Source organism: Zosterops lateralis (genome assembly GCF_965231275.1).
Source record: "Zosterops lateralis genome assembly, chromosome: 7".
In the NCBI taxonomy this organism is placed as follows: domain Eukaryota; kingdom Metazoa; phylum Chordata; class Aves; order Passeriformes; family Zosteropidae; genus Zosterops; species Zosterops lateralis.
This window is the reverse complement of record NC_139767.1, coordinates 6,881,949-6,905,091: the sequence shown is the minus strand read 5'-3', so window position 1 is coordinate 6,905,091 and position 23,143 is coordinate 6,881,949. Positions and strand designations below refer to the sequence as shown.

The window sequence follows — 23,143 nt, the reverse complement described above, 5'->3', positions numbered from 1 at the left end:
TGCTGTTCTCAAAACAACCTCTGTGCATCTTCTTTGTCCCCCTTTGCTCTCTGAAGTGGTCCCACAGCAGTGATTGTCTCTCCAGGATCCTGCTTCATGCTCCTCCATGATGATCCTCCCCTTACCAGCTCACCCCCTCTTTTATCCCACTCATCCTTATTGGATGTTGAGCTGTTCCTCATCAGGGGCAAGGCTGTATTGGTTAATTAACACAGCTGTTACCGATCAGGGGTTACTTAGCCTTGAAGATACAGAACTTAACCTACAGCATAAACAGAACAGACAACTGGGGATACAAGCATCAAAAAGTCACCCCAGGACAAGTTTATCCGGTTGGGGCATTAAGACAAGATTCAAAATCTTAAAAAGCCTAATGAAATAGATTTTTTTTTCCCCTCAAATTCATACACAACCCTGTTTTCCATATTTTGGAGACTTTTCCTTTTTGTATTTTCTTCTGCCAAATGACACATGGCCACCAAAGTTTCCTGTAGGGTTAAATGGCAGCACTGGTTTGTAGAGGGATTCCCTTCCTGTTTTTAGTGCCATGGTTCTGGACTGTCTTAGGGCTTGCGCAGTCCAGGGATCTGTGGGTGCTTCGTACACTGCCCTTGTGAGAGCTGCAAAAGATGCAGCCAAGATCTGCCCTATAGCTAGGCTTATGGGGCTGTTCTTTTTTTCTTTGGGTCACCTTGATTGTGGTTTCATTTGTCAGCAGTTTTCGATATACTCCTCCAGCCTTTGTGAAGATTCCATGCCTTCATTTCTCTGAAAAAATGGAAAGGTCTCCTCTCTATGCTCGCAAATTAAAAAAGAATCATCAATGTCCTTCCTTTATCTTTTCTTCCAGGCATGCTATTTGAAGAGGCCAGAAAACTCAATTTATTTTTCTTTCTCCTTGGGTGACAGTTCAGACATGTTCCCCTGGTGTGCTTTTGAATGTGTTTCTGATTTCTCTCAGTGGTGTGTGTAAGTGGTAGATTTTCTGCCCCAGCTGGTTATTCCATAGTGTCAATCAGCTGCTCTCCATCTCTCTGGCCATTAAGTGGAGACAGGCAGGTGTGGCTGTAGAGCACTGACTGTGCAGCAGAGCCTTCAGTCCATGCTGTCTCCAAAGCAACCAGGAGTTCACTGGAAAAACTTGAATGAGTCCCTCCTCTTGAAGTACATTAAGTTATTCCTGCTTCCTCTAGAATGGCAGAAAACCAGAAAGTTGCTGTACCTATGTTCAGCATTGTTTGTTATAGTTGAATCTCCGGGTTTTTCCAAAGATAGTCTCTCTTTAATTTTATTGCAAGATTAAAAGCGAACCTTAGAAATTAACACAATAAAATGCAGTTCTTTAGGGATTTTATAATTATGTCCTAGAAATTGTTTATAACTCGTTATACACAAAATTCAGGGGGAGATTTGCATTATTTTGTTTATTTAGATGTTTCTCTAGCTTTGGGCTGAAGGAAGAAAAATGATAAGGATATGAGTAACAGGAATTATTACCCTCAAAAGATCTGAACAGATTTGGGTAAATGGAGAACAGGGTAAGACAGCTTTGTCAAGCACAGGTGTGATAGGTAATAGGGAAATTCTTCATGTATTAACAGAAAAAAATGTTAATCTTCTGAAAGTTATTATCAGCATTTAAATAAATTTCAGCTGGCCACCACAAAGCAGGTCCTTCACTCTAAACATACTGGATCTAAATGTAGTTGCTTTCTTCCTTTCGGTGTATTAAATTTGCTCTGGATCTGAAGAAAAGGTTGATGTAAGACTCGTTAGTAAAATCAAGAGCTCTAGCATTTCAAAATGTCAAGAGTTGTCCCCAAGTACACATAGTTGTCCTCCCATGTACTCATTTGTTCTTGTTTCTCTTTTCTAGGAGCTTGAGTTGCCAAAGGATTACCCTGCATAAAAATCTGTTTTTCTCTTTTGTTTGCAACTCTGTTGTAACAATAATTTCACTGACAGCCATTGCCAACAACCAGGAATTAGTTGCAACTAACCCAGTAAGTGAAAGTCTTTTTGGCAGCCTTGTTTGTTTGTAGGTGAGTGTCTTGAGGAGCAGAGCAGAGGTGGGAGCTGCACAGCTGCTGCATAATGAAATGCTGAATGCAGGGAGGTTCCAGCAGATGTGTGATGTAGCACAGCAGATGTCTCACAGTGCCTGGGACATTGCACATTCGAGGTTGTGAAATAGTGAAAGTGCTTTAAGGGACTGAGCCTCTTCCCAGCTCCACAGGGTCACTTCTGCCCTGAAACAACTGCAGGAAAGCCTGTTCTAGATGATGTCAGAGAGGCTGACAGCTGAATTCACTAAGGAAGGGCAGGGAAAAAGGTTTTGCAAGGTGTTTTGGATCTGTCTGCTAGTTTCTTATGGCTTTAACTTGGCCATCTTCAGTTAAAATAAGAACTTTTTTTTTTTTTTAGCACAAGAGTCTAAAGATGAAGTACATAAACAAATCCCTAGCTCTGTCTTTATTGTTATTTAGTCATGGAAGATAAATCTTAATTCTGTGGAAGTTAGGGTTAAACTACAGAAGCTGAATCCAATAAAAAGATAATTTCCTTTTCTCCTTTAGAAGCAGTCATCAGTGTGCTGGAAAACATACCTGAGATAGCTGCTAATAATCATCATCAAGTGAGTTAGGTAGCAGAAAATGGTAAAACAATATTGGGTTTTAGTTTGTTTTAACCCAAATGGCAGAAATAGAACAATCAAATAGGCAACAATATTGGAAGGAGGGAAAAAAGGATTTAATGTGACCAAACCAAAGTTAGCTGTTGCTCCTTGTTCACAACCTCTCATTTTAGACTTCCCAATAAATTATATTCTAGCATTTGAACTGCAGAATATATTTTGAATGGAGCTAAATACAAATAAATGCCAGGCTCCCCCAGAACCTGCTGCAAGCTCTCAGTCCCTAGGTGCAGTTATGAGTACGTTAAAACTGCAAGTATCATAGGCATGTTAAAAACATGAATTGTTCTCTGGGATGGTTATATGTTGTGATGGGTAAAACTGAGAGGGGATTACCCACATCAGAGTACATTTCTGGTGGGGTTACTATCAGATAATTTAAGGATTTGGAATGGTTAAGTGTGGCAAGGTTTGCAATAAGGCAAAATACCATTACAGCATTCTGCCATGCTTGAGGACCTCAGGGGCCTTGTATATGAATAATAAAAATCCAGACTCAGTTATTCGTTTTATGTCACCATAAAGTATGGGATTGTAATGCCTTAAAAATTCTATTTTAAAAAGTAAATAAATATGTAATTGCAGCAGAAAACAGAATAAACATTACCTTGAGTGGTATTTTTTTTCCACTTTGCAAATAAAGCTCTGAGATGTCTGCAAATTAGAAATTTAAATTATACTCTGCTTTTTTTTTTCCCTACAGGTTAGCTGCAAAGTGTCACAGTTCATCTACCTGTACCTGATGGGTTGCAACTACTTTTGGATGCTGTGTGAAGGCATTTACCTGCACACTCTGATTGTGGTGGCTGTATTTGCTGAGAAGCAGCACTTGATGTGGTATTACCTTCTAGGCTGGGGTATGTGATTTCACCTTGTGTATTTTCAGGTCAATGCAGCCTCTTCCTCCTTCAGACATCTCTACCTTTGTCTCTCTGGGCTGTAGCTTTGAGTGACAATGGCTTTGAGTGACAATTCTTTGTCTATAGTGTTTTAACAAGCATAGAAATATTCATGTAGGAAGTTGTGTGTATCTCTGCCGAGAGAGAGAGATTATGCATTTCTGCAGTCAGGAAGTGACTCCTCCTTTGTATAGAGAAAATAGCCTCCTATTATAAAAAAGACCTTAAGAAGTAATTATTCATTGTTGCTCACCTCGAAGATGTTTATTCAGGAATGAATGTTTGTTTTCAGAGAAGTCTCGCCATGCTTAGGGTGGAGGGTCAGAGCTGAGTTAGAGGTGGCCAAGGATTTATTTTTCCAGTGGTTCCATTTGACCTGTATTGTTCACTAAGCAAACAGAATGGCTGTAACTGAAGATCTCAAGTAGTATTGATATCAAAACTAACAAGGCAAGCCTGCTCTCTTCAGATAGTGCACAAGGGCTTATTCACAGAGTGAAGGTGAAGGCTCTGGCAGCCTCGCTGTGTTGGCACACTCAGCTCCAATGTAATGTCTTGGTACCTAGGTCACTGCCCCACTGCAGGCACAGCTGAGGCATGGCTGCAAGGTCACAGGTGCTCAGCAGCTCCTGAAGATCAGGTACCACCAAAGTGTCAAGGGCCCCAGATGACTAATTTGCTTATTCTTTTTAATTTTTTCATTTGGCTTGATTTCCTGAGTCTAATTTCAAAGTTGTTTTCTAAATACAGCAAGGCACTGATACTTTGTACTCACACCAGTGAGAACCTGCTCACCACTGGTCATACTGTTAAAGCTGTGCTCATGTAAGCAATCACCATTTTAGTATTGGCTTCCTATTTGGTGTTACTGCAGATTGCAGCCTGTAAAACATCTGTGTTAATGAAGATCACTTGTTATGTTCTGAAAAGTGAAAAGTTGATTTGCCTTTCCTGTGTGTTGCTGTGGATTTCTTGGCAAGTCAGTGAGAATAAGGTTTCACATAGCCCTAAGAAAGAAATATAAGAAAAGAAACTTTAAATTGGTCCATGTTGGTTTATTTTTTTTACAGATATATAGTTTGGGTGTGGTGAAAATACACAAGATTCCTGCAAGATATGCAAGTTTACTTAATTATTAACCAGGTTTTACTTGTTTTTTCTCCACAGGTTTTCCACTGATCCCTGCCTGCATACATGCTGTTGCAAGAAGTTTATATTATAATGACAAGTAAGTAGCTTCAGCTTGCAAAACTTTTCTTTAAGGTAGAAAACAAACCAAAGTTAATAAATGCCTTCTTTTTTTCTTTTCCTGTTTGTTTTCTGTAGTTGTTGGATCAGCTCTGATACTCATCTGCTTTACATCATCCATGGCCCTATTTGTGCTGCTCTCTTGGTAAGCATTTTCCAAATAATATCTTGTTTTCTTGTTTCATTTCTGGCTGCTCCTGATATGCTTACAATGGTAAGAGCCTTAATCTAACATTTAGAGGTCAGTGTCACTTGTGAGTCTGCTGCTTAACCCAGCAGTGCCTCAGACACACAAGATACAAGAAGTCTTGGCCTTATTAAGGATCTGTGTCTTTGGTCCTTTGAGAAACTCAGGGTGTGCAATGTTGATTATCATTCCACTCAAATGTTAGTGACAGGGAAGGACTGAACCTTACCTGCAGTACTGAAGGGGAGGACCCTGCTAGAAGCCTTGTTGTGTCACTGTGCTGTGGCTAAACAGCCAGCAGGCTGTCTGAGATTCTGGGAGAGGGGGTTTGCATGCCAGGACTGACTGTGGGTGGGAATATGGGATGGAGAGAAACCAGAGCAGGCACTTTGTGAGAAAACCAGTGCAAATGGTTCTGCCAGTACCTGTGACTGTCCCTGTTCTGATACTAATGTGGCACTGTCTGCTTTGGCCACTGGGGTGTTGCAGCTCCTCTGTATCTGGAGTGCTCATGAAATCTTACAGCACAGTGTTCTGTCTGACACCCCAAGTTAATGCCAGCTCTATTCCAATAGTTCACTACTAAATGAAATTCTAGGTGAGTAACAGAGGACATTACTGCATAAAAATCAATCTTGTACATCCGCTGCACTAGCACTGGATTTACCCTATGAAATTTGGTCAGTAGATTGTTGCTAAATAGAAATAGGGGTGTACTTATATAACATAATGAACATAATTAGCATAGAGGCATTCCGTATGTGATTAGCCCCTGACTGTATATGACAGTCATTTGTTTCATTGAACAGAAACCTCAAGCTGATCTGGCCAAACTGCTGGGTCCGTGGCTGCTGACTTTTCTCTCTGCTTTTCAGTTCACAAAAGGAATTTGATTAAGAATGAAAACCTTAAGGAACTTTATGAAAATAATTTCAGTATCTGATCTACAATTTCCTCTTCTGTTAACTTGCTAATGAATACCTCTGGAGGGCATTCCGTGGATAGAGTATTCTCTCAGAAGACCATTGTATAAATCCTGGGATTCTTGTGACTCCCTTTTTTATTCACAGTGAAATTAACTGTGAAGTTAAATTTTGAGGAGTGCAATGATACCATGACACACCTGAGCCCCTTTGTGTGGGCAGCCAGAGCAATGCCCATGAAGTTATTGAGAGCTGTGACCCTTGGGGTGTGAATTATTGCTGGTGATCTCTTGTCCTGTCAGTCAGGTCTGCTGTATCTGTTTCATGTAAGAATCTGCTGTGCTCTAATCTGTAAACTTAAACCAAATTCTACATCCTTTCAATTTTTATTCTCTCTGCTTTACACAAAAGATAAAACCCTGTTTTCACAGAGAAGTATAAGGGGTTTTTTTTGTGGGTTGTTACTTCCATTGTTCTGGTTCTATCCACAGATATATCACTTAAGTAAAGTTCTTTCAAGCTGAATGGTAATTTGTATTAGAATGTTTTTTAAATAGCAATGTAAAAATCTGTGTAAAAGCTGCAAGACTCTACTATTTTCCATGAAGTGACCTCATTTTAGGATGTAAGGTCATTTTTTCTCCTTCTAAGCAGTGGCCTCCACAAAATCACACTGCAAGTGGCCAGACTCCTGTAGGATTCGAACACACTGGATCCGTCCCAAACGATCAGGTCTTGTTTCTATTCAAGGCCACATTCAGAATGTCCTTTGATTTTACTGGAGGCATAATAATCATCTCTGTGGGGATGGTCTGGGCAGAGTCTTTGTCCATCCTCTTTTGAATTTACAACTTTGTTCACTTTTGGTATTCCTGTATTTTTCATGACCCAACTTGAAAGTGTTTCTCTTGTATTTTTCTCTGTACAATCAGTAAATTTATTTGAAAATCATGGAATAACAGATTAAATTGCACATCTTGCCTGTGATGTGAAGGTACTTTAAAGGAGTTGCTTTCCTTTCTGGAAGCAAAAAAAAAAGATTTTTTTTTTATTATTTTCAATTCAGAAAAGACAAGGCAGGGCAAGCATGTTAGGTTAAATGCATGTGTTTAGGCTTTGTGAACAGAATCCTCATTTGCTTAAGCAGCTTGCTTGCCAGATACAATTTCCACACTTTACTAAGCATGACCTGCTTTAGTAGACATTTAAGCAACAACATTAAACTGCAAATTAGATAACGAGGGGGAAGACACTGTTTCTATTTGCAGGAGCAGATCTCAAAGAAAGTGAAGGGGACTATCAAGTGGGTGCCAGGGAGAATTGGCAGAAACCAGTGCAAAATTAATTCTTGTACATCGCTGAAAATCCTACAATTACATAAAGTTAAAAACAACGCTGCTTTTATGGTCCCTGTTGTTACATAACTGTGGTCAGTTCTTCTGCCAAAGAAACTGGAGCAGACATAGGTTGCACTTTGATTGGAATTGTCTTCAATTGACCATTAAATTACAACTATCTGCATAAGTAATCACAATTAAAGAAACAGAGTGGGAATGGGACAGTAGAGGGTGATGTTAGTTTTCATGTTAGACAAATAAGTGATCAAAATTGAGGAGGGAAGGGAAAAGGAATTGGCTTGCAGTTCAGTGGAAAGCAGTAGTGATCTCCTTGTAGACTTCAGATGTGCCAGTGCTCTTATGGTTTTGTTTGTTTTGGTGCCATGCATTATTTAGCTATGCCATTTTTTATATAAATATTGTTACAGGGATGTTCCTTTATTCCTGTAATAATGTTATGTGTTGGTGTTGCAGTCTGACAGACCATTACAGATACAAGTTCTGAGTGAAGGTGTGCTAGAATGAAGTTCAGGTGCTCCCTGCTTTGTCTCTTGTGTCTTTGTGTTTTAATGACTTTAAGCTGAACTCGGTGCCAGGCTTAGGAGTTTAGAAGTTGAATGCTCAGTTGTGTCCAAGCAGGCAAAGATACAGAGTTGCACAACTGCATTAAAAGCCAAGCAATGGCTACCACCTCATATCTAGGAATATCTGAGCGCCTTGAGTGAGAATGGTCTGATTATATCATCCTAAAGAGGAACTGAAACATAATTTAAACCTACAAAGATTACTATACTACTTAGTTCGAACTCACCATGGAGAAAATTAGAAATACCAGGGGCATGAGGAGAGTTTCATTCAAACACTGCAGCCCCTATTGACTTACGAACTTGGCTTCAGTTCAGTGCCACACTCAAGTCAGAACCTAAATGCTCCTGAGTTTTCAGTATAGGCAACAACACCTTTTTTTTTTTTTTTTTTTTTTTTTTTTTTTTTTTTTTCCCTAAGATTGCCTTCACTGCCTTTGTTTCTATTTTTGCTCAGTTGCCCTGTTCAATTTTCAGGTCACTGTGAGGCTGTTGCTATTTCACTCTGTGTTCATTGTGCAGATAACACAACAGAGCTCCTTTGGGCTTTTCCAAACCATCACAGTCAATTTGATGATAATGTGCAAGCGAGGAGTTCCACTGCCCTACTTTTGCTTAAATGCAAAAATCTACTCAGCACCTTACTTAAAACCAGGACCTGTTTTCATCACTTTAATTAAAAATTCAGTTCATCCCCATCTTGCTCTTATTTTCTGACAGAAGTGATATTCATCAAAAATTGGTGCTACATACTTGTACTGACACTCATCCTGTTCTACTCAACTCTGCCCTCTGCTTTCCCTCCTCCAGCTTTCTATTTGCCCTTTTAGCTATTTACAAACTCTTCACATGCTTGATTTTGTGCATTTTGGTTTTGGTGGGTGAAACAAATAGAAAAACTCTGTGCCTGTTGTAAGAGAAACAGCTCATTGGGTGCTGCTGTTTATGCCTGGCTGCTGCAACTTTCATCTTCAGTTAGCACTTAAGGACAGTGGTACAGGAATTGGCCATACTACCAAAACATGAAAGGGCAGAAAACTTGAGATATGTTGGTGTTGAACAAGTAGATTTGAGAAGGATTAAATTTAGAAATGGAGGAAGGACTCATTGTCTGCATGTACTATAGGAAGTTGGATAGGGATCTTGGGCTACATAAAACCTAAATAAATCCCTCGAGAAAGAATCAGAAGACCTTGGCTGTTTAAACAAAGCTTAAAGGTACCTGGAGGCTTCCAGGAGAAATTCATGCAGTAGTTTCCTATGTAAAACAACTTCCTGTTAGAATAATTTAAATAGCATGTAAGAAGAATATAAATAACATCCCATATCTGTAAAGGGCCATGTTGCTATAATAGCACACAGCTATTTATCCTGAAAGCCTGAACTGACAGAAAGAATTCTGCCAGGCTGTGGAGGCAGCAGGACACCCGTGGTCTGAAATGCCTTCCCTGCTTGCACTCGTGCCACAGCAAGACAGAGCCTCCTCCTAGACCAGGAATTCTGAGGCCTTTTAGAAGGGAGTTGTCTGTCTGTCTGTCTGCCAGCTTCTTCCCCTACCCCTCTTTTGTCTCTAGTTGTTGGCAAGTGCAGACAATCCTCTGGAAGCTGAGATGGGACCAGAGCCTGTGTCACTCCATTCTGTAGAGGCTGCCCAGAGCTCCTCTGTCCTGTCTCTGTGCCTTGGATAAGGGGATGGACTGGCTGAGCTCTCAGGGTCCCATCTACCTGCAGCTTCCACCGGGGGCTGCATGGGACCTGTGGGTGGGGTGGGATCATCCCTGAGGCTGCTCTTGCTCTGGTTATTCATCCTTGGGGGATGTGCACGTGTATCCATGCATGTATCTGTGTGTGTGTATCAGTTTTGTGCTTGCTCACCATGACAGTTTGGGATTTTTTTTTCTGGTCAAATTGAAGGAACAGATATAGACCATTTCTAAAAAAAAAAAAAAAAAAAAAATATCCTTAGTAACTGTGGAAATAAATAAGTTCAGTCTTGAATAACTTGTAGACAAGTTCAGTCACAAGCAAGGGAATGACATAGAGCATCATCTCAGTGCTTGCCCCGTTGGAAGCTCTGCTGAAAGAATAAAAGATCCAACCACTGGCTACTCTGAGAATGCCAAATACACCACTTGTCTAGAGGAATATACAATTCCTTGTTGCAGCATTTTGCCTTTTATTATTATTATTATTATTATTCTGATTTTTTTTCTTCTCTATAAATTTACTGAATTCATGTTGAAAAAACAAACAGTAGCTTTTTGAAGAACTGTATTTAGATACAAGGAGGGAAAAGCATCATCCTCTCTCTTGACCAACCTGAAAAAAATCAATCCTTCACCCATGCACTGTTACTGACAGCAGAGAGAAAGGTGTGTGGGTTTTTACCACTTGCTTGGAGAGTTTGAGGATACTGGAAGCTACAGCCACATCTCAGTTACATAAAGGTGTTTTCAAAGATGTTTATCTGATATCTCTTGTACAATCACAGTGCTAGCCAAGCAGTGTGAGTTTGTGCAGTCTGGTTTCCAGTCTCACAAATCAGTGTGTGGGATCACTTTCCAGACCTCCTTCTCATCATTTTCTTTCCTGACAGGTGAACCTTTTCTTCCTGCTGAATATCGTCCGTGTTCTCATAACCAAGCTGAAAGACACCCACAAGGCTGAGTCCAACCTGTACATGAAGGCAGTGAGAGCCACCCTGATCCTGGTCCCACTCCTTGGCATCGAGTTTGTGCTGTTCCCATGGCGACCCGAGGGCCGCATTGCTGAGGAGGTGTACGACTACGTGATGCACATCCTCATGCACTACCAGGTGGGAACAGCACGCAGCCTGAGCTCACCTGAGCTCAGAGCAGTTGGCATGGCAATCAGAGAAAAGACAAATGATAGTGGTGTTTCAGTTCTTAAAGATCTTCATCCAGTAGTGTTTGACTTCTCAGTATGCTGAATTTTCATTTAATCGCCTTTCAATTTTCAAAGGAAAGACACAGCATGGCAGAAAGTTGGCCCCATATTGTTAGTGATCTGTCCTGCATTTTCTCTGCTATCTATATCTGAATTTTACCAGAAACTTTTAATTATCTCACACCTGAAATAGCCCATATGCATGTGAATTAAAGCAGAATCTTTGTTTTTATTTTACAGGGTCTACTGGTGGCTACGATTTTCTGCTTCTTTAATGGAGAGGTAGAGTAACAGTTTTACTATATCTTTAACAATTTTTCTTTTTATATGTTTTTGTTCCAGCAATTAAGGAGGTGGTAATTTTTTTTTTTTTAATTTCATGTCTAAATTTGTCTAAATTAAAAGAAGAGAACAAAGTATCAGGATACCAAGAGCAGAGCTTGGAAAGGACTATGCCATCATTCATGGCACCATTAAGTGTGTTAGGACTGATTTTTGGGTGCTAAGATGTACACATTTGTCTTGATTAAGAAACTGAAGAGAGTTGTCACTGTGCTATATAGTCCATACAAATATCATAACACTGAAAAGCAGTTCAACACCCAGAAGGTTTATTGGTCTGTGTTGGAAGCTGTACAGGATGTTACCCTGGGGAATCACTGTCCTTCTGTAGCAGGAACAGCACACACTGCACATGTGTTGCTGGGCTGGATATGGCTGTATCCCAGGCAGGGGACTGGAATTAGATGGTCAGTAAGGTCTTTTCCAACCAAACTCCTTCTGTAGGTCTGGAATTATTTTATGACACTGGGAAAATTTTAGGCTGAGGTTTGGAAAAGTGTTTTTTAGCACAAGTGAAAAGCACCATTCTAACAGTCAGACCTTAACAGCTTGGGGGGGGGGGGGCTTAGGGCAGGAATTTGTGTGGGTTAGACGTGCATGTTTAAGGTACCATGATCAGCCAGTTCCAAGGACAAATCTTATTCTGACATTAGAGGATTGAACCAGCAATAGATGGTATTGATCCTGTTGAAGCTAATAAGCTTTGCTGTTATCTTGGAAAGGTCAAGGTCTCTTGAGTGCACAGGGTGACTTCCATGTAGAAAGTCTTGCCCCAGGCTGTAGAGAGTACACTTCCAGAAACTTCTTAGTGTCAGGGATCAAAATAGTAGGAAGGCTAAGAATATATATTATTAATGTTGTTTTTGCTTGCAAAAAAAAAAAAAAATCCCAGCAACCAAAACCATAAACAAATGAACCAAATTAATAAAACAAATGAACCAAACTACCCCCACAAAAAAACTAACTGGTAATTTGCCAACACTTTTGGCAGAGGAACAATTACAATGTTATACTTATTCCTACACATCTGTTTGCTCATTTGTTCTGCATTTAGTGTGGTTACAGTATAGGCTGTAAGTAGAAATGTGGGAGTAACCAGATGTTCTCCTAAGACTGAACCCTTAGGGTTTTTTATCAGATGTTCTAAAATTGTGTCAGTGTGTTTCTATAGTGTTATTGGGCAGTAATTTTTACTCACAGGTAAATATTTGGCTGATGCTAGAATTGATTCATGTAGATTGCTCTTCCTTCTCTTCCCAAATCCACAGCGGACAGAATTGCAATCAAACTACCATCAGCTTTGAAGGTTTATTTATGTGTCTTTGTTGGGTATCCCCCCACCCGAATGCATGAGTCTCACTGATTTTTTGCCAAGGAGCCAGAAAAAATGAAGATAGGCTTTCTATGATTTCAGGGCCTGGGCCAGGGACCTTAGAGTAGATGCAGGTTCAAGTCCCTGCTCATACATTTGCTTCAAAGGAAGAACATCTTTCAGTGTTCTGGGTTGGATCTGATCACTTGCCCTCACTCTGCATTGACATTTCACACACTCTTTCCCTTCTACAGCATATAAAGCTCAGGCTGCCTTCAGAATGCCAGAGGGGATAGTTCAGAATGCCTTCTAAAAACAGGTGTTTGGAAAAAATCAGTTTGTTCTTCTCCAGTGGAAAATTAGGGAGGAGGGGTGGAAAACCTTGAGATTTCTGCAGTTTTTAAAAAACATGTCCACTGCTCAGTTCTGTCTTCATCCTTGTGCCTCTTCCAAGGCTGTTTTTAATTCTAAATTATAATTGATTTTGAAATCTATTCCTGTATCTGTTAATATTTCATTGTTACAAACTCATATTTTTTAACATATCCTCTTCTGCTGTGTAAGAAAAACCAAATTTGAGTCATCCCCTAAATTCACCATGGGCTCATCAGTGGTAAAAGATGAGCTTTTCCACAACTCCTACAAATGCTAATAAGTGAATCACTCCTTGAATATCTACTGGCAGAATAGTGTTTAATGGAGGACTTAGGTATTTTAACATTTATTAATTTAGGAATTCAATTTTTAGACCATAGACCTTGACTTAGTTAAACATACATGTCTGTGTTTACTCTCTAGAGAGTGGAAATTTATGTTTTTTAAACCACTTTTGGGTTCAGTGTTTCACAACCATTTGCTTTTTTTAAATGATTTTCAGTACACCTTGTTCGAGAGGGACTTAGTGCTTTATAAACAACTGTATCAGTAAGGAAATCCAGGGGGAGAATATAGGTAGGAAAAAATATCAGCACAGAAAAAATGTGTTTCCTTTGTCTCCTAAAAGGTTCTGGCCCTGGCAAGTGGGGCTGCAGGCACTGATCTGCTCCCCTGTAGTCACACCTGAAACCTGCAGCTGCAGCTTAGCTGGGCTGCACAGGGGCTGCTTCTCATCCCCCTTCACAGGAGCATCTCCTGAGGGATTACAGAAGGACCAGCACCAGGCACTGCTGGCAGCACTTGCCTGCACTGAGTCTGTGTTTTAAAGGTGGTGCTGATGTTGGGATTGACACTTGGAGTGACAGTGGGGCAGGGATTCCCAGTGGCATATTAGCAATTAAAAAATGCTAGATGCACTAATTTCTCTCTAAGTCTTAGCCTTTCCCAGCTGTTACTGTACGTTTTAGTGTGTTCTGCACCAAATAGCAGGAGCCAAATCCTGTTCAAGCAAGACACTTCTGGCCAAGAAGTGAACAAAAGTGATCTGCTAGGATAGAACTTCAGTGAAGACAAATTAAGAAATGTAAGAAAAATAGTTGGTATGTGGTGCTGACTGTAGCCAAGGAACATCTCCAGCTCACTGAGCAGAGCAGCCAGAGATGGGCTGTCAGATCCAGTTCTTTCAGGCACTACAGCTGTTGGTCACAAACCTCCTCCAGACAGGGCGGATGTGCAGGCTTGGATCTTCTGTGGCAGGGCTTCCCCAAGGACACTCACAATCTGCTCATGGGCCAGCAGCCCACAGAGTAAGATGCTCTCAACACATCAAGTTTTCCAGCTTCAGTTGGCCTGATGTGGCTTTTGGGGTCATACAGGCTGTGGTCAGAGAAGAAGCTTGTCCCAGATCTCTGATAAATCAGAAGATTCCTATTGAAATTTCAATAACAGGTGCTATAATGACCTACATGATCAGTGTAAGACTTGTGGGGTTTGTTTGCTTTTTTTCTTTCATTTCACTGCTCCACAGAAATGTTGCCATGAAGATCATAGTCTCAGGTTTGCAAGGTTATACAATTTGTTGTACAATAGATGAGCTAGATGAGGCTGTGTTGTGGTTTGGTTTGTTTGGTTTTTTCCTGGGTGGCTACTGAGATGTTTAATTTGTCTGATATCTAACATCAAGCTACTTAGTGTTAAAAGGCTGACTAGAAGGAGTCCTTCCTGCAAACTTATCAAGTGCAGCCATTATGAAGTTATAAGGTGAGAAAGAAAGAAAATAAAAGAAAGACTCTTCCAGCTGGAACCAGCTTCTCTTAATGACTGAAAAACACAATTATATTATTTCAAAATTTTTCATTCAATGCTTTCCTTAATATCTTTTCTTGTAACAAAGTTCTACCCCTCCTGAGCTGAATTTGCAGCTCTGTGCCACTGCCCAAAGCTGAGGAGAAAGTGGTAAAAGTTCTATTCACACTTTGTGGGCAGACACACATATTGTTAAACACAGTGTAATTGAATTTTCCCGTGTTCTTCTATAAATGATTGGAAAGTTACAGAAAACTCAAATGCATTCACATTGGATGAAAGGGTATAAGACCAAGAGCACACACACAGCAGGACAGAGGTGCAGTCCTGATCCAGCAGTAACAGAGAGGCCTTGGAAAGAATGCCAGGAATACATGGCTCAGTTAGAAATGTATGGAGAGAGTGTGATGGGCATGGGGGCAGCAGAGAGGAAATGCTGTTTGCCCCTACAGGAAACCCTTTTTGTAGTTCTCTGTCCCTGGCATGGAGCAGCTGGACTGCTTTTCCCTGGCAGCAGCCCCCAGACACTTGTCTTGCAGGGATGCTGGTGGAATCCTTTGGGTATCCTTTAGGACTGGCTAACAAATGTTATTAAGCAAAAGTAAGATGAACAATTGTTACTGAAGGAACCAGGAGAAGTGTGGGAGAGGACTGGAGTGTGTAATTTGGCGAGCCTAGTTTATCTCCCTGCTCTGCCAAGAGACTTTTTTGACCTTGTTAAGCCATTTAGTTCCAGTTGTTGGCATTTTCCCCACCTCCAGCCTGTCTTGTCTAAAGTGAAAATTGCTCAATGTGTAATTTTTTGCATGTGTGTCTACATTCAAACTCTGAGCTTATTGAAGTAACTGACGTGAAAGGAGAAGAAGTAGAACATAGCTTAGTGATGAACACCGATTGATTGGTTCCAAACTAAATTCCAAGCTTCCCTCTTGGAAAAACTGGAATTTTGAATATGCTTCTTGTCTTGGCTTTATGATAGATTACAGGACATGGATTCAACCTGTGCAAAGACTTAATGTTCTGTATTGGCTCTATTCTAAGGTTCTATGCAATGCATATATTAATTAATCAAATACTTCCCATGCTGAAACAAGAACTCTGCCTTTAGACTCTGAAGAAATGCAGAATTTTGATATGAAAAGCAGTAAGATGTGAAACTAAAAAGTGTTAAGATAGTTGATTTCTGTGCTTGAAGGTTTATGTTTAGAATGGATTAGAAAGTTTTTATGAGCAGTAAGAGAGCACCTCCTTTGCCCTAAAATGCTAATTTTTTATGTTAATTGGTTGATACTTCTTTCCTTACGCTCTGACATTTCCTTGTAAAGGATTTGGGAAATAAGACATTCTCCTTTAAACAGAGGTTTCTGATACCAGACTGCAGGAAGTCAAAAAACTACATCCCTTTTCTTGTATTTATTTTTATTTTTCATGATTAAAGCCAGAGTAAAAATAGACAAAAGGAGCCATTGTGTGAGGGAAATGGAAATGGAAAGCAAACATAAACCCTGAAGACATATGGAAAATCTTAAAAATATTTACCCACAATATAAACAATTAACTGGGGCAGCCACTTTTCACTGGTTAGCACTTAGGATTGCTTTCTGTACAAAGTTTGGCTGAAAAGGAAATTAAATATTCATGACCTGTAGACAGTATTTTTTAACATAGAAAAATGTTTGAAAAAGCAACAACAGGAGCTATTACCATTGTTAGCATTCCCACTTGGCACCTGCCCTGAACGACTAATTCCATGTGAATTTCATGAATGTGACACTCCATTGCTTCATGTTGCACAGGTGTTTAACCATATTGGAGGGGAGGAAGGCCATGACAAACACCACATCCTTTCAGTGGAGACATGTAAACCAATGGAGGCCTTCAGCTATTCTATCAGCTTTATTTTTAACTCTGGTAGAAATGTGGAGTTCAGGAAATTGTCCTCCTAGTCATTTGCTTGAGGTATGGTCAGAAATTGGGAAAGACTGACTTGTGCCAAAAATCATAGCAAATGTAAATTGTGGTTTGTTGAGAGTAAATGAATTTGCAGCTGCTGAGGACGTGGCCTTTTGAAAATAAGGATGAACAGAATTTTAAAAAATGGAAATTTTTCACCTCTGTTTCTGCTCTTTCTACACTGGACTTGCAGTCCACAGAGGAGGAAGCAGAAAATTGTGTGGCTGCTGTTCCTCCTGTAACCTGGGCTTTTTCTGAGCAGCCAGTACACTACAGTTGTAAAATACCATTACTTCACACCAAATTTGCTGGAAAAGAATGCTTACCTAAGTGGTGAATAATTCAGAAGGTCTCAAGTGCTAACTGGCATGTAGGTAGGTATCCTTGTCCAGGACTTCTGAGCCTCACTGCCTCATTTGCTGAGACACCATCACTGTGTCCCTCATGCCTCGAAGTAGCGGTTTACATGTGTTTTCTTTGTGTGTGCACAGGTGCAGGCGGTGCTGAGGAGGCACTGGAACCAGTACAAGATCCAGTTTGAGCACAGCTTCAGCCACTCGGACGCCCTGCGCACGGCCTCCTACACCGTGTCCACCATCAGTGACGTGCAGGGCTACGGCTACAGCCACGACTGCACCAGCGAGCACCTCAACGGCAAGGGCTACCACGACATGGACAGCATGGCACTAAAGACTGACAAGCTCTACGGCTGAGGGGCTGCCCTGCTGCCATCCTGTGACTTCATGGCCAGAGGATCTCACCTGCCCAGGGGGGTGCTGTTCTCCTGAATGATGCAAACTAAAGCAACAAGTTTCTCATACGCGTGTGTGTGGATGTGTATGCACACATGCATAGGTATGGTTGTGTGTCTGTGTATCTATACAGTATGGACATCTGTACATATATATCTATATATGTATGTGCATTTATATAAGGATACAAACTTTGCCTCTTCAGTTTCTACTGTGTAGACAAAGTTGGCAAATTTTTGTACAAAGGGAATCAATGAAGGATTTCTTATTTTCTTGGAAGTTTGTATAAGACTGTGCTGTGTTGAAGCCACTTCACTTGCCTATAGAATCTTAGAGTGTAAATACCATACTCTGTTGTCTTAATTCAACCTAAAATAGAGCAAAGCAAAATGGTTTAAGTAGGTGCAATAATAACAAGAAGTTTTCCAGGTTCTTTTTTCGGTCCAGCATTTGTTTGGCTGTCAAAAAAACCTGACAGGTAGTCTGAGGTAACAGATTCAAAGACAGATACTGCTGTTTTTGTTAAAGAGATTGATCTTTTGCTTTGGTTTGGCCAGTTTTTCTTCCCACTGTTTTACACCAAGCACAGAGACACCACTTCCAGTGTGAGCCTTGATGTACTGCAATATCTTGCACCAAGATTTGAGCAACTTTATTTAAGCTGTTTCAGGATATTCAGAAGTGTCTCCTTCTCCTGAATTGTATGGAAGTTTCTTCTGGATTTAACAAAGACAAGACTGATGAGGCCTCACTGCCAGAGAGCAAAGGAGTAACCTGAGTCACTGTAAGTCCCTCCAGACACTCATAGTAACTGCAGCTGGGAGAACTTCACTGTGTGCTTGAGGAATCTACTCAACTGGAGAAGATCATGTACAGAATTTGTTGTAGCATTGTTCTGATTTTACTTTTACAGATTTCCCTGGCCATATGCTTGATTATTAACTTATTCCTTCATTCTTGGGGCAAAGTTTTGGTTAATTTTGTTGCTGATTGTGTTGTCTGAGGTGAGCATGCAAGACTGAACACAGTGCACATGATATACTACCTTTAAAGCCAGTATATGAGACTCAGACTAATCAAGCAGATTAATGTTAATAATTCTCACTATTTGGAAAATCCAGTATAAAGTTTGTATTATAAAGGTTCAAAACTTTATGGATTGAGAATTTCAATATTATTTTGGATTGGTTGATTCTGAATCTCTGTCTCAATTAATTTGCTAAGAACAATACCTTATATGTTGTTTCTTTGGTTCTGCTGGTGCATAAAGGTCTCACTGAAAACTAGGAGATTGTCAGGAAGGTTTTGAGAAAATGTATCTTTATAGAAATTTATATTTTTGTTAACTCTTTACGCTTTAAAGATATAGTAGTTTTGTTAAGTGAAATGACAAAAATGCTCCAGAATGAGGGCATGAAACGAGGTGAGTTCACTGAAAATTAAAAATGTGAGAAAAAAATTTATACATTTCATCTGCAGATAAGTCTACTTGAAGTGGGGAAAAACCAAAATTAGTCAGAAGAAAAAGTAGATGCCAGAACTGTGACAGACTGTTTTGCTAATGAACATATGTCTAGTGCATGTAATCCAATCAAAAAATTGGAAGACAGTTTTTCTGAGACCAGTTTGAAATAATTTTGTGTACAAAATTCTTGTATACAAAACACCTTGACATTTAAACATTTTTGTCTGTAGCTTTTCTCTACACTTCATTAGTGTCTAGGTAATTATTGGTGTTTATTACTTTGTGACTTCATAAGGTGTTAAATGCTTTGTACTTGGAAAGAAAACAGGAGAATGTAGCCAGTTCATGCCACTTGCACCTTTCTTTAATTTTTTTTTTACAGTTCTTATGTCTGGAGTTTGAATATAGAAAGTGTTTTATTAATGATTTAGTTTCACAATATAGAATCTCAGCTAGGATGGCACAAATAAAGATTTCTCCTCTTCTGCAGGGCTGTCTGGTCAGTTGATAGGAGTGATTTGAAGAATCTGTTGGATTGTGTAGAGTACACTACATTGTGAGATCTGGCAATCACATGTCACTGTCTCTGAAATTTTAACAGTGACAAGTACCAATGTCTGCTACAACATAACTAGAGGTTACTTACAACTCTGTTTACTGATCTTTGTAGTGTTCCTTAAAATCTGTGCAATGTTCTGAAGATACCAGTGCAGAACATCCCTGCTCCAGTGTAGAAGCTTTACATTTGTGGGACCAGATCATCAGCTGGTACAGATCTGTCTTGAGTTCCCCTTGCAGAATCTGCAGGTACCACTGAGACTTAAAGCCCAGACAGGTGTCTGTTCACTTTAACATGCTGGAAGCCATTAATGGCATACTAGTAGACAATTATTTCATGGTACCTGGTGGATTGTTGTTGTGATTAACACTTAGGTGTTGGTTTAGAGTGCGATACAGTATTAGACTTTAATTAGGCTTCACTCTCTGAGAGGCTGTTCAAATTTAACAGACTATAGATTTTGTCATTTAATACATATTTCTAAATGCTCTCTGTCCTCTGTTAGAGAACCTTGTCATGGTAATTTAAGAGGGAAAATTGGTTTTATACAGAAATATCCTACTTCTAGGTGGACAATCACAGCTTCCTTCTAGGCACATACTCCCCATCTTCACTTTGGAAAATAAACACATCCAGCTTGATGTGCAAGGAAATATTTCTGGCTGTGAAGTATGGTATAGCAGAGCTGTATTTCTCCTCTCCAGCTGAGGTTAGATAATCTGTTTTCTAATTTGCATTGGAAAATACCAATTCCTTATTTTGTCTTCCTACCTCACCTTTTTTCAGTTTCTACATAGCTAAGAGAAAGGTCTTGCTTCTTAAAATGTTTTTCTGTCACCATAAGTTAAAATCAAATCCTTGTGCTGATTTCTTATGGCTCTCTTCTGCTTTACAGAATGTTGTAGTCCATAGCTGTATTCTCTGGGATGGAAGTAAACTCTCTTTTGGTGGGGCTGTGAGATTCCTTTGAATATGCAGATTATTATTTGTTTATTACCTACTATGATTTGCTGTTTACTTTCTTTTTCTTTTTCTTTTTTTTTTTTTTTAATTTAGCGAGGATTTATTGTAGCAATCTACAGGGGCTACAGCAATAGTTGTCTTATATTTGTTATCTGTAACACCAGCATGTTATGATTCAGCGAGAGAAAATGTCTATTTTTAATGCTACTGTCTTCAGTTAATAAATGGCTGCATTGCAGGGTCCCTCAGTTTAATGTTGGCATTTATGCTATGCAGGTTTTCATGGTGGTGATCTACACAAGAGTATTTGGCTGTAGAAATGCTGCAACACATACTCCTTTTGATGTCAAGAAACATTTGGGCTGGCAACCAGGCAACATTATTGTACTGTGTAAATAAGATTAAGAGAAGCTATGGCATTGTATTTATTGCTTACACTAAGAACAAAATGGAAAAAATGTGAAGTTATTTTTTTAGTTGTTCATTTTCACCTTGTTCATATGGATCATGCATTTTAATTGCTGAGAGAAGTATTGCTTCTGATCAATAAAATATTACTCCATTTATTCATCTCTCTTGTGCTGTAATATAACAAAGCTGATGTAAATTGGCTTTCACAAATGTCTTATCTCTGTGCTAGTTAAATATTAACCCAGGGAGAAAGTAATTACATAGAGTTACTAACAATTATTCTGGTTTTAAGTGTTTTTCAATACTTATATTTAATACTAGAGTGCTGAATTTCTGGAGAAAGTTTGTACAGATAATATAAGATGACTGGACATAAAATTATTTACCTGCAAGTTTCATATTCCGATTTCTTGTTTTCTGAATCCACCTTTTAATAAAAAGCTATTAATACTTACATGCATTAAGCCAAAATGTCTGTTTCATCAGGAACTAATAGCAGAGTAAGACTAAATCAAGTGTAGCTTTCTTCTTTGTCCCATCAGTCGAGGTGGAGATAGATAAGCAAACCTGAGCTCAAATACTACTGTTATCCCTATTTATATCTCCTGTTGCCCCTATTTAAAGTGTGCAGTATCCATCCAAAAATTGCACCATCTCCTCCTGCCTCTCTTTGTGACTTCTAAGCAAGAGCCTGTGATTCCAGGTAGGTTTTTTTGATCTTAAGTTCCTAGGACCAAATGTCAGGCAGTGGAAATTGTTACAGACTCTACTCACACTAAGTTAGGTCTGTTCCTTCAGTTCTCTTACCAGTACTTCCACTTACTGATTCTCTCTATGTAGAGTTAAAACTGGTCCATTTAACAATTATTCTACAAGTAACTATTCTACAAGTAACAATTATTCTACAAGTAACTATTGAAGTCCAATCCTCCAAAAGCTGCTTCTTAAAATGTTTTATTGTAACTCACACCCAACAGCAGCAAAGGAACACAAATGATAGCTACAGTAGCATTGTCCAATACAGTATAGGTCTCCAAAAGCGAGTAAACAGCAAAATGAAACACAGCAGCCTAACCTCCTCACACAGTGATCCTTACACTTTCTACATCATTTTAAAAAAGGAAGTGTTCTTATAGCACAGGTGCCCTCACAATAATTGAAACAAACTCACCAATATCCCATCAATATTGACACACAATCCCATTCCAGTCTCTGCAAGATACAAAGGTTACTGCCTTTGAAAGTTTTCCAATTTCTTCAATAGTGAATCTTACACGTTCTAGTCATGGCAGCCACCATTGAAATCAAAGTTCTAAACCAAAGTTTTAGCTTTTGATAATGAGCTATTGACAATATGTGATTGTGTGACCTATGTGACAAGAAAATACAAAATTTATTTTGAACTAGACCAAATCCATTCTAAAGTGAGTCTGACTGCAAGTGCAGAGGTGACAGACCCCTGTTTATAATGACAATTATCTATCAATCACCCTACAGCTGCAGCTCTTTAACACCTTTTAAACCATACTTCCTAAATGAACAATTTCAATTCATCCACGTGGAGTTCAAGCTTCATTTGAGGCAAATGAGGTAAAAGATTCTTTTAAAATTAAACTCAGTTTTATCACTGCCTCCTAAATTTTAAAGATATTTTCAACTACTACTTCTAATGACTTCTTCAAAGTTTTCTTCTCCTCAACAAGATTAACCACTCTAAATGAAAACTCTGACAAAGGGAAAATATCGTATGATTATTACTAATTCCTTTGAAGCTTAATGCATTGTTTTATGTGAATTTAACAAAATACGAATACAAAAAATTCAAAGCCTGTTTTCTGCAAAGTGCTTACTATTGTTAATTCCTGACTTAAGATGAGCAAGCTTTCCTGGAAATTCAGATTTCACAATCAGCATCAAAATGAAAAATTGCCACAAAGGGAAAAGTGCCCAGAGGTGCTCGTCTCCCTAGTGCTGTCTGGTGAATCCAAGTTTTATTGGTGGATGCTGGCAATCTAAACTGAGTTCTTCCCTATGAGGGAGCCAGGAGTAAACCCATCTATGCAGAGAACTGCTTTGGAGCCAGTGTTTGGGACACAGTCCAGCAAGGAATCCCAGAGTTGCACAGGAAATACATAGTCATAAGCCATGCACAAATTATCAAAGGAGAAAGAAAACAGGCTTGAACACAAGTATTCATGTATCTGCTTAGCTCCTTACCTTGGTATTTACAAATGAAAGGTGACAAACATTTACCTGTAGCAGAGAAACTCCTCCCAAAGGTTCTCCATGCCTTGGACAGGGATCACTGTAAAGTGGTGGTGTCTGACACAGTGAAGGCCCAAAGCAGCTGTTCCCTATTGTGACAGTCCACTCTATCTCCAGTAGCTTTGCATATAAATAGTTAAGAAAACAAAATACTGAATTA

The 23,143-nt window shown here is 39.4% G+C and overlaps 1 protein-coding gene across 3 annotated transcripts in view; it reads left to right on the top strand.

Annotated features, from left to right (window-relative positions):
- The window catches only part of CALCRL (calcitonin receptor like receptor), a 64,231-nt gene extending 43,078 nt beyond the window's left edge, over nt 1–21,153 (top strand). For 2 of the 3 annotated variants that reach the window (XM_083865144.1, XM_083865142.1), the window contains 7 exons: nt 1,877–2,003; nt 3,399–3,552; nt 4,762–4,822; nt 4,921–4,987; nt 10,470–10,688; nt 11,021–11,062; nt 17,060–21,153. In XM_083865144.1, coding sequence (XP_083721270.1) covers nt 1,877–2,003; nt 3,399–3,552; nt 4,762–4,822; nt 4,921–4,987; nt 10,470–10,688; nt 11,021–11,062; nt 17,060–17,281 — 892 coding nt within the window. In that variant the 3' untranslated portion in view covers nt 17,282–21,153. Of the gene's footprint in view, nt 1–1,876; nt 2,004–3,398; nt 3,553–4,761; nt 4,823–4,920; nt 4,988–10,469; nt 10,689–11,020; nt 11,063–16,411; nt 16,575–17,059 lie in introns of all 3 variants that reach the window. The other variant, XM_083865143.1, reaches the window with a different exon arrangement.
- Nucleotides 21,154–23,143: the final 1,990 nt, after the last annotated feature.